Source organism: Fusarium falciforme, chromosome 6 (genome assembly GCF_026873545.1).
Source record: "Fusarium falciforme chromosome 6, complete sequence".
Classification (NCBI taxonomy): Eukaryota; Fungi; Ascomycota; class Sordariomycetes; order Hypocreales; family Nectriaceae; genus Fusarium; species Fusarium falciforme.
The window spans coordinates 1,631,786-1,643,011 of NC_070549.1; the positions used below are offsets into that span (position 1 = coordinate 1,631,786).

The following is an 11,226-nucleotide window of genomic DNA, read 5'->3' on the forward strand; positions in this document are numbered from 1 at the left end:
AGGTGACGCGCAAGGCAAGATTCTTGGAATATCGGTATCGCCGAAGCATCAGATGGAGTCCATACAGTCAGTCACATTATGACACCGCCCCGATGAGGCTGCAGCCCGAGGCGTCAAAACAGGGCTCTCCCCATGCACTCGGATGTGATGCATGGCGGCAAAAAGGGGAAGGATGGGGAGATAGCCTCCAGAACTCGAGTCATTGAGTCATTCATTCCCGCTGTGCAGCAAACAACAGCACAGTACCCGTCTTGGGGCCCTTAACTTGGAGCTGAGAATATGACCGTATCCTCCGGGCAGCTGCATACCCCTTAATATCTTATCCTGCTTGCTGGTCATAGTACCTTCTGACCTTCCTGCGCCCTCCCTTCTCCGGATACTGGCGTTGTTTGCTTGCCCAAACCTTATTGGGGGAAATGGTTGAGGGCGTTTGTTGGTCTAGATGCGTGTTGCCACCTTGCAATTAGATTGTCTGCCACTTTCCGCTCAAGTTTGAACATTGCAGTTTGCGGCGGGCTGCGTTTTCCAAGGTGGTTGTGCCAAGCTCAACCAATTCACGGAGGCTGAGATGGATCATGGATGCGACGCGACATGGAGACTGTGCTGTCCAGAACAGGCACGTGACCGTGAATGTTGGAGAAGTACTTTGCCACCACTCGACAAATTGACGGATCAATAACGAGATTGGTGGTGCTAGCCAGCCCAGCCCTTGCTCGAACCGTGGAATTCCCCCTGACCCAGGAATTCGGTAGCCAATAGCCAAGATGGCTAGACGCTGGAGGCGATCGGGCACTCGAAACAGACACAAGACACGGGTGACGAGAAATGAATTGAATGGCTTTTGCGTCTCGTCTCCATTTTCGTTTAGGATTCAGCCCTGACCGTACAAGATGGAGCCTCGAATATTCTGCAGAGGAAATTCGAAGTTCGATGCCGGTAAAAGCCCGGTTTATTGCCACTTTAGGCTTAGTGGGCCGGCACCTGACACGCTCTGGCCACTCAAAGGTCACCTGCCAGCTGTCCGAACCAGCAAACCCCACTAAACCACGGCGGGGGTGCCACTGGAACGGCCCCCAAACCACAGGGGCCCCTCACCTGGAAATCGGGCGCCAACAGTGCTGATTCCCGCTGGACGGTGCCCTGCCCACCCGCGAACTGGAAGCCCGAAAGAGGCTGGCACTGCACTGGAGAGGCGAGAGGTACCTCTCTATCTAATTTTGCTTCTGGCTCAAAAATCCAATCCTTTTGATTTTTTTTCCTCCTCGTTCACCAGGAACCCAAACCGCAGCGTTTACATCACCACAACCTCACACGAAACCCTCTACTCCTCGGACTCCCGAAAACAAAAACCACCCCCCAACGATCACGTCGCGCTCTCTCGCCGATTCTTGCCAGTATCACCCTCTTGACGATATCGCATATCATTTTGCCCGCCACCCCTCGTCTTGGTGACCCTAGTCCACGTACGAATACGCTTTCAAGCATCCTTTGTGCCTGTGTCTCCTCCGGCTTCTCGCACCTCTAGCCCCAACACTTCTTGTTGCTACGTCTTCGCTCTCAGCAGGCTGACCAGCAAGAACGCACAGAGCTAGATAGCAGCTATCGGCGATCCTTTTGTCCGCCGCTTTTTGTATCATCACCCACGCCTCGACCGGCCGCTTGATCTCGCACGATTTCACTGCTTGCGCCCTTGGACTGGACGAAAAACACCTTCGCCTCTCCACCACCAACCTTCGTCCGCTCGATCACGCATCCGAGACGACGCAACCGACACTGCTTCAGTAGCCTGTTTACGATAGTGTTTACTCACCATGCCGACTAATCTTCCTTCGAGCTTTGCCTCGGCTGCCGCTGGCCAAAACCCCAACTCTAGAAGTGGAAGAGCTGATGGGAGGGGAGCTGTTGCTGGAGACTGGTAAGTCGTTGCCACTCGCCTTTTGTCGTTTTTTTCGTGCCTATCGCGTCGGGCTTGGGAATGATGGGCGACATGCTGTGCTGCGTACTGTGTCTCCCCGTTGCCCCGCGTACGGCGCACAGTATGTCGTGTGCTGCGCATCACTTGGCTTGGATTGTCGCGACGGATGCTTGGCCACGCTCTGGATCTTGTTCGCCATGAGCACACGCTCGTTGATGATCTTTGTGTTGTTCCCGAACCAGTTCTGTGTCCGAGCAACCGTCCATCGACTACCAGTCACACGATCCCCCCCTTCCTGTGCCCCTCTCATCTTGGCCTCGCTGAACCAGCCTCTCTGGACCTTGACTAACTCCTACAGGGCGAGGCGAGATGGTCGTTCGACTAATGGCACTCTCACCTTCCGACGGTCATCCACGACTCCTTTGGGCCAGCCTTCTTTACAGCCACCTGCCTCGACCGACAATGCAGTTCAGCCTCCAGCCACCGTCGAGCCCTCTATTACACCTGTCCCCGCGACCACGTCGACCTATGACCTACCTCCTGCACGTTATACAAAGGAGGACCTTCTAGACATGTTCCAGGCGCAAAAACCGGGTGAAGACGCATCTCGACTTTTTGCATCCGGCTGGAATCCAGGTCAGGTTAATGGACACGCTGCTAGAGGGTGGGGAAAAAGCAACGACAATCACATCCCACAGGAGCCTGGTGCTTGCTGGGATCAAACTGGAGATACCACTCCAATGGGTTTGCAGGATATGTCTTTGGAGGAGAAGGAGGTGCGCTAGTTCTTATGCTGCAGCTTGACGTTGCTTGGTTGCTAACCGCCAATAGGCCTTTACGACAGAAATCAATTCTCCCCTTAAGCCACCAACCCAGAACAAAGAGGCTCACCAGGTCAACGCGAATGGACGAAAGGCTTCACTGTCCCAAGGAGCGTCCAACAATTTTGGTGTTAGCTCCCCCTCTTCTGCCACACGACCGGGGGCTCGCCGGCGAGAGACCCTCGAATCGAATCCGTTTGGAGGAAGTGCCACGGCCTCACCCACGGCCGCGGGGCGCTTCTCTCGCGACGACCCCTCCTTCTGGTTCCCCCGCAAGAACACTGATCTCAAGGAATCCGAGGCAGACGAGTCCGATACTGAACCCACCTCCCGCGAGGCACCTGGAAAGCTGCCGCCCTTTGCATCTCTAATGAGGTCGAACACGGGTGGAATGGGACCTATGGGCTCTATTTGGCCACCATCTAACCAGACCACGCCCGGAGCCGGAGGATTCGGCAACTTTGCTCTCCCCTCCTCATCCGCCGTCGGTGACAAACGCGTGGGTGGAGCGCCTGGTGGAAGCAGGTTGGCCCATCTCATGCCCAAGGATAGCTCGGAAAACGTTGCAGGCAAGGCTGTGGAGAGCCCGAACCCGCTCAACCAGCAGTCCTGGCGATCTCGTCCCCGAACGGACACGGATCCATTTGGCGATGATGGTCTTTCAGGCAGCGCTGTTCTCGGGGGAGCGCAGGATACTGACGCCGCTGGGCTACAACAGGGCAACCGAGCAGGCACTCTAGGCACCCCGATCAAGGGATCCACGGGCGATTTTGGCATGGCGGGCTTGAACCTTGGTGGCCACGGAGATGACAATGGCCCTGTGAGCCCCTCCGAGACTAACCCCTACCGCAGCCCTCCCGCTGAACGCCACGGTCATGACGACGAGACCAGTGATGAGAAGTCTCATGGTGCCGGCCTTCAAGATGCTCCCTCCAACTTTGGCTCCATTGGACGCGGTTTTGGTGGTTACGATGGAGGCGATCGTAGCCAAACTTCTAGTGTTGGTGCCAAAGGCTATCCCTCCCTGAGCACTCTCTCTGGCTGGCCCGCTCCTGGTGGCCCTACTATTGGTACCCCGGACCGCGAGCGGCCTAACCTGGGTAGTGCTTTTGGCAGCTCTCTATTCAGCCCTATTGGCGATCTTCAGTCACCCGGATTGTCCAACCTCAACAACGTCTTTGGTCCTGGCAGCGCTGGTGGTCTCGGGTCTGGAAGCATCAGCCGCGGGAGCAAGATGGGTTCTCTTTTCCCCGCGGCGATGCAGGCACAGATGCAAGCTCATGAGCACGACAACAACCTGTCTGATTCCATGCCTGACCTTAGGCAGACCAACCCTCTCGGTGCCATCGGCCGCGGCAACTTTGGTATTCCTTCCCGTGACACGGAGAGCCCGATGCGAGCTAGCCGCGGTGTGTTTGAGGACCTCTTCCCTTCGGGTGACGCTGCTCGATCTCAGGGTGTTTTCAGCACTGGTGAGACTGGTCATTCCGGTATCACTGCCACTGCACCCCAGTCATTCACCCCCGTTGGCGGCGGCCTGCCCTTCGGAGGTAGCCAAGGTGGTGCTGAAACTCCCGCTGCTCAAGTTCGCCAGATGGTCATGCCTGACAGGATGAGGTGGGTGTACCTTGATCCCCAGGGGCAGGTCCAAGGTCCCTTCACTGGTCTTGAGATGAACGATTGGTACAAGGCCAACTTCTTTACTCCCGACCTCCGTGTCAAGAAGGTCGAAGATCCTGAATTTGAGCCCCTGGGACAGCTCATCCGACGAATTGGCAACTCTCGCGAACCATTCCTGGTTCCCCAGATTGGCATCCCTCATGGACCTCCCACCCAGGCCGGGCCTTTCTCCCCTACAGGGACCACTGGTGTCGTGCCTCCCCTCAGCGGCGTATTCCCCAGCTTTGGACGTACGCTCACGGCCGAAGAGCAGAACAACCTTGAGAGACGCAAGCAGGAAGAGCAGTATCTCATGGTCCAGCAGCGGGAGTACGTCATGCGCCAGCAAGCCATGTCCAAGTTCCAGATGCCAGGACCCATGCTCCAGCACCACTCGAGCGCTCACAGCCTCCAGAGCCAGCCCAGCTTTGGTAGCATCACCTCCCCAAACCCCATTGGAATGCCTCCTCACCAACAACCCATTGGCGCCGTGCCGCCTTCGGGGGGGTTCTTTGATGGGCCTGGACCCGTTGGCCCTCAAACTTCTGCACCCTCGGGTTCGGGAAACGGGGATCCTTTCAGAGACGATGACCTAGCTAACCTCACAAATGCTGAGCGCCAGGTTCTCGCCTCTCTTCAGACTTCTGGTGCCGGTGCCCCTCAGCCAATTGGCGCGCCTGCCCCCGATGCCAACCTCCGTACTGGCCTCCCCGAGACCGATACGCTCGAGCAAGACCCTGAGGGATTCAAGGAACGCCTGCAGGAATTCGAGGATCTACGAGCTCAGCATGAAGCCGAGCAGGCGGCCAGGGCCGAGGAGACTCCCGAAGACGACAATGTTGAAGAGAGCTCTCCTGTCCCCGAGACAGCCCCTGAAGCCGAGCGGCCTGCTGAGGTTCCAGTCCTGACCGGCAAGGCTGCCCGCGCGGCCAAGAAGAAGGCAGCCGAGGATGCCTTGTCTCTCACTCAGCAAGTTCAGAAGACTCAGGCTGCCGCCGCTGCTGCTGCTGCCGCCGCCGCTCAGCCGACTGAGCCCGACATGCCGATGCCTTTCCCTCCTCCCGCTTCCACGGGCACCCCTCTCCCAGCCCCGACCGCACAGCGGGCTCGTTCCAACCTGCCTGAGCAGTACAACCGTTCGCAGACTGGAACCCCCGATACCAGCGCCTCGGCCAATGCTCAGCCGCCACCCATGGCTCCATGGGCCAAAGATCTTGGGGCTGAGGGACACAAGGGCCCAAGCCTGAAGGAGATCCAGGAAGCTGAGGCTCGTAAGGCAGCCAAGGCCGAGGAGGCTGCTGCTGCTCAGAGGAAGGCCATTCTCGAGCAGGAGGCTGCCGCTCTTCGTGAGCGAGAGAAGTCTGCTGCGGCTGCCAATGCTGGCCTGCCTGCTTCTAGCACCTGGGGTCACGGCTCTCCTGCACCTTCTGCTAGCCCCTGGTCTAAGCCTGGCCCCTCCAAGGGAACTACATCTGGCTCTACTCCTTCGGGTTCATCTTCCAACAAGAAGACTCTGGCTGAAATCCAGCGTGAGGAGGAGCTCCGCAAGGCAAAGGCCAGCCAGGCTACCGTCCAGTCCGGCACCCCTGCCAGCGTATCCAAGAGTTACGCCAACCTCGCTGGCAAGACCGGCCAGCCGATCCTCACTAATGCTGCTTCGGCCGCTGCTGCCGCTGCCGCTGCCGCCGCCGCCCCGCCCCCTGGAAGCGGATGGGCTACCGTCGGAGCCGGTGGCAAGGTCAAGATTCCCACCGGCCCGTCCTCTCAGGGTCGTTCGGTCAGTGCCGCCAACATCAAGCCTATCTCTTCGCCCGTTAAGCCAGTCTCCAAGCCTGCGACTTCTGGTAACGGTAAGACCGACACCGGCAACGCCGCCATGGACGAGTTCAACAAATGGGTCGGCCAGGAGCTGTCCCGGGGAATCACTAGTGTTAACGACAGTAAGTAACCTGATATAACACCTATTCAAGGCCTTTGTGACTGACCTTTATCGCAGTTGCCAGCTTCCAGGCTACCCTCAACATCCTCCCTCTGGACTCGGGCTTGATTGCGGACGCCGTCTACGCCAACTCTACAACCATGGATGGTCGCCACTTCGCCGAGGAGTTTATTCGCCGCAAGAAGCTTGCTGAGCGTGGCGTCGTTGAGAAGCAGCCTGCCGATTTAAAGGGCGGCAATGGCGGTGGCTGGAATGAAGTTGCCAAGAAGGGAAGCTCGAACAACGCCGCCGGTATCGCTGCCGGACCCCGTGACGATGCCAGCATGCAGGCTGCCGGTTTCAAGGTGGTGCCTGGCCGCAAGAAGGGAAAGAAATAGAAGCCTCGCTCCTGAAGGGGTCCAGGACGCAATTCGTCGGCACCGCCTTGGATTTGTTTGTATTGCGCACATGTTATGCTCAGGATGGTCTCGTCGGCAATGTCTCGAGACTCGAAAAGCTTGCTGTTTGTATTGATGCTCTGGGGTTAGTTTAAGCGGGTGGAGTGGATGGATGAGACGTTATGCCTTTGATGATGATGGACAACGACGGTACGGAAACAACGCTTGATGAAAAGGGCTGGGGGGTCGTGTGCGGAAAAGTCTGTCGGACAGGTGGTGGAAGCGCCATGTTTTAAGGGAGCGATTGTATTAGATGCGAAGTCTTGTGTAGTGTGTAGTGTGTTAGTGAACATGTCAGCGTTGTTGAGGAATTTGACGTCTTTAGTCGTGATGCGCGGCCCTCGCCTTTCTGTCTTGGTACATCACATAAATCACCACGTTGGCAGTCATCCTTTTCATGGGCAGACTACTTGTCATGGGTGGTTTGCATTCACTTTTTTTTATCTATACCTGTCAGCCCGTCCATCTAGTCATTCACACATATCTCGTGTCCCTTTTCTCCTTTTTGATGCTTGACCCTCATATTTTTTTTGTCATGAACCTTAGGAGGTCTTCAAACCCTCCATCAAGCTCTCCAACAGCTTCCATCCTTCACTTCCCTCCCAATTCTCCCGACCCCTACCCATGACGCTCCTTATCGCGCTCCTAGCCTTGCCCTTCCACTTTGTGCCGATGGTCTCGACGTCAGGGCCCCAATTCTCCAGCATCGACACCAGCTCGTCGGTCCTTGTAACCACGATCAACCAAGCTCCCTCATCGACAGTCCAGTCCCGCGCCTCGTCGGCCGTCGTAGATGCCGCGCCGGGCAAGAGGCCGCTGCCAGCGGTTCCCACGGCTGCGCGCCATGCTCGCTCCGCCGCCTCGATGGCACCAGCGTGGTCTCTCCTCCAGGCGCGGAGCCGAGACACAAGCGTCCACAGTTCTGAGCGCTGTGTAATCAAGGGCACCATCTCTTCCTCGAAAAGTCGCATGACCAATCTCTCGGGAGATCCGCGAGGGGGATCGTAGACGCCCGAGCTGGTCTTCTTCTCGACGGAGAGGACGGCATCTTGGAGCAGGGCGCTCACGACATCAACATCGATGGCGTCCTCGGATTTGCGGATGCGGATGATGTGATTGAGAGCAAGAATCATGTCGGTCAACGCAGGAGGTCGCATGCGCGAACCCAAGGTGAGCACATTGTCCCAGATCCGCCAGTTATCGTGGGCGATGGAGGCGCCCTTCTTGTAGGCAGCAAGAGACTGGGCCAAGAGAGTCGCTGGATCGCGGTCTGATGGCTTGGAAGATACGGCGGTGACGACATCATCTTCTTCGTCCTCGGCAGGTGCTTGAGTAACCACCTCTTTCGCAGTCTCATCCTTGGGCTCGGCGCTGACTTCGCAGTAGAGACTCCAGAGCGCACTACCCAGGTTACTCCAAGTTCGAGCATCTTCGCCTCCAGCTGTATCGCTCGCGGATGCAATGGACCGGTTGAAGGCTTCGGCAGCATCGCCGAACTGCGCGAGGCGTAGGTTGATGTCTCCAAGACGACTCCACATCTCGGGGCTGAGACGGTTGACGGTCGTGGCCTTCTTGTATGCGTCGCGAGCCTTTTCCCATTCCTTGTTCTGGAGGTAGTGCTCACCGAGAGACTTTTGGGCACGGGCGTAACGGTGCTTGGAGATCTCCCACGCGCGTTCGTAGTGAGCCGGTTCGTTCTCGGTGTCACCGAGGATGCAGAACAGGCGAGGAGCGTTGGGTGGTGGAGGATCTCGCTCTGGGCCCTCAAAGTCTGAGCCCTTAAGGCGTGTCACGTCGTCGCCGATATCCTCATCGTCAGGGTCTGAGGGAGATTCGGCGTCTCCTGTGCGATGGAACAACCTCCATCGAAGGATGCCCTTGGCCTTTTCCTCGCCGCCACTGCCACGGCCGTCCTCATCTTCGGTTGCTGCAGCCGTAGCGAGACACAGGGCGACCTCAGCCCAGAGACGCAGACGCTTGAAGATCTCGAGGGCCGAGGCCAAAGAACCGACACCGACCCAAGCGTAGGCGAGTTCAGACTCCAGATGCCATCGCGGGGGAGAGGAGAGGGCATGAATGTATTGAAGACGCACATGCGCTGGTGCAGACTCTGAGGCCTTGGGAGCTGGAAGGAAGGTTGTGGGCTTGCTCTGAAGCGATCTTGTATCTTGCTCAGGGGTTGTGACCTGAATAGCTGGAGCATCCGTCTCGGTACCCTCCTCCTTTGCCTCGGCCTTATGCTGAGCTTCGGCAGTAGTGTCAGTCAGAACCTGATCGGAAACAGCCTGTAGTTGAAGCACACCGCGCTCAAGAGTTCGGCTGCGGTGAACCTCTATCCGGGAGCGCACCAGCAGCGCCTGGGTATAGATCTGCCAGTTGGTCGATTTGTCTGAAATGACGCGCACCGCGTACGGCAACACCTCAGCCGACGTCAAAGTGTCCACGGGCGAAAAAGCGTCCTTGAGAGTAGCCTCGGTGAGAAGGATGATCTGGTCGAGGGGTGAGAGCTGAGGCTGATCATCAGGTGCGAGATCCGCCAAGGCAGCAGGGAGTGTGGCCTTCTTATCATTTCCATTTTCTTCCTTGCTGAAGTGGATTTCCTCTAGCAGAGTGTCGTTGTTAAGCTGGAGAGCCTCTGGCTTAGCTTCATCGTCACCGGCATCCGTCTGCTGTTCAGCACCACTCTTTGCCAGCACGACGAGCTGGCTGATGTTCTTCTCCTGAAACTTGGTTCTCTTTCCAAGGGCACCTGAAAGCGCATATACAAAGCCGCTAGTTTGGGAGGCTTCTTGGAGCACCTCTCTGGCCTTGTCGTCTCGGCCAAGCAAGATATAGTTGTTGGCTGCTTCAACGAGGAACTGGACCTTGTCGTCACGGCTCCAGGTATCGTCACCCGAGGCCCATACCTCCTCACTAATGATCTGTGATCGCACGGCATCGATGCCATCGAGAATCTGGGATGCCAGGGTTGGCACGTCGCTCCACTGAGAGCTGCGGGTGAAGTTGGAGCCTGGTCCAAGACTGGGCTGCGTCAAGAGCTTGTAGTGCCATACATTAACACGGAGTCTGGTCCACGCAAGGCTGTACTTGAGCGGTTGCTCATCGGAGGGAACCTCAACCACATCGCTGCTGGCCTGGCTGAGCAATTGTGTAATGATGTACTTCGCCAGGGCGAACAGTTCCAGGTGGGGGATGTAAGCGTAGGGTGACACGCCGTCAACTTCCAAGTCACCGAGACAAGCCTTGTGAAGATGATCCCGAGTACCTTTTGAGCTATCCGACTGAGCATCAGCCCACGCCTTGGTGAGCCGGGCGCTGAGGGCATCCGACTCGGGGAGAATGGGACCGGTGACGTTGACCTGGAGGAAGGCATTCAAGGCAGCGACGCCAACAGAGAGAACCTGGGCGACGTCGGTATTCGGAGCCGGGCTGGAGTCAGCAGCACCAGCCAAGTGGGCGGCAAAGGCTTGTATCAAGGCCCCGGCTACCGGAGCAGGGGCGGAGGATGCAGAGGCCGAGCCCGGAGTTGATTCACCCGCCGATGGTCCGGAGAGGAGAATGGAGGCATAGTGCCCGGAACGCAAGGCGCTCCCGAGCGCAGAGGCGTTTTCCATGAAAGCAGCTGTATCTGTTTTCCAGATGAAATTCGGTGCGAGTTGGGCGATATGGGCACAGGGTTAGGTCTTCGCCCCGCCGTGACTCTACTCTTGCACCGTGTGTATGCCTTCTCTTTGGTGGCGTGATTCCTTCTGCAGACTGCTGAAAATCCGATATAGTGTAAACAATAACAGACAGAGGATTCGCCTGTTGCGCAAATCTCTCTTTGTTTCACTGGTATATCGTCAGTTGTGTTGCTGCAACTTGTGCGCCGTTAGGCTGCCAGCCAATCTAGCCCGAGTTTTTTTTTTCTCCGTCTCCGCACCAGAACCTTCCTCTACTTTCTCCTCACCTGGCCCTCACCGAGGACCACACAACCGGGGAATATCCACCAACAAGTAACGTCTTCCTTTCGCTGTTGCGGATCTTCTCCCCGGACCCAAAATTCAGACTCCCTGACCGGATCTTTGCTTTGACGTGTGGTGAGATGCATCTATTAGGTAGTCAGTACAGCCAAGGATCCCACTCACTGGTACGTAATACTCGAAATTGCCTGCATGACTTTCACGAGCCAAACGTGCCCTATGGAACCGTGGATCTATATCGTGAGATCCGCTCGCTCCCTCGCTCGTGAGTTTTTCTCCTTGGTCCGTTCACCGTCCCGCTCCCTGGACTTCCGTCTCCTGCAACTGGTCGCCAGTTGAAAATAACGGCTCGCCATCTCCATATCACCGTCTCGGGACGGTTTATCCCTCGCTGCGTGTGGTTGAAGCGCCTCTTCTTTGTGTAACCAGTCGCTCCCAGATCTGAAAACAGCCAAGAGATACTTGCAGCTCTCTTGAACCCAAGGCATTGGCT

General features: G+C 57.2%; 2 protein-coding genes across 2 annotated transcripts; one reads left to right on the top strand and one right to left on the bottom strand.

The window, feature by feature from the left end:
• Positions 1 to 1,811: 1,811 nt before the first annotated feature.
• On the top strand, positions 1,812 to 6,711 carry NCS54_00806000 (GYF domain-containing protein; the record flags this gene model as incomplete). The annotated part of the gene is made up of 4 exons (XM_053153460.1): positions 1,812 to 1,915; positions 2,274 to 2,691; positions 2,747 to 6,335; positions 6,392 to 6,711. 4 exons carry the CDS (start codon positions 1,812 to 1,814, stop codon positions 6,709 to 6,711), a joined length of 4,431 nt encoding a protein of 1,476 aa, XP_053009435.1.
• A 602-nt stretch (positions 6,712 to 7,313) lies between these two features.
• NCS54_00806100 (Hypothetical protein) lies at positions 7,314 to 10,385 on the bottom strand (the record flags this gene model as incomplete). Its single annotated transcript, XM_053153461.1, has 1 exon — positions 7,314 to 10,385. One exon carries the CDS (start codon positions 10,383 to 10,385, stop codon positions 7,314 to 7,316), a length of 3,072 nt encoding a protein of 1,023 aa, XP_053009436.1.
• Positions 10,386 to 11,226: the final 841 nt, after the last annotated feature.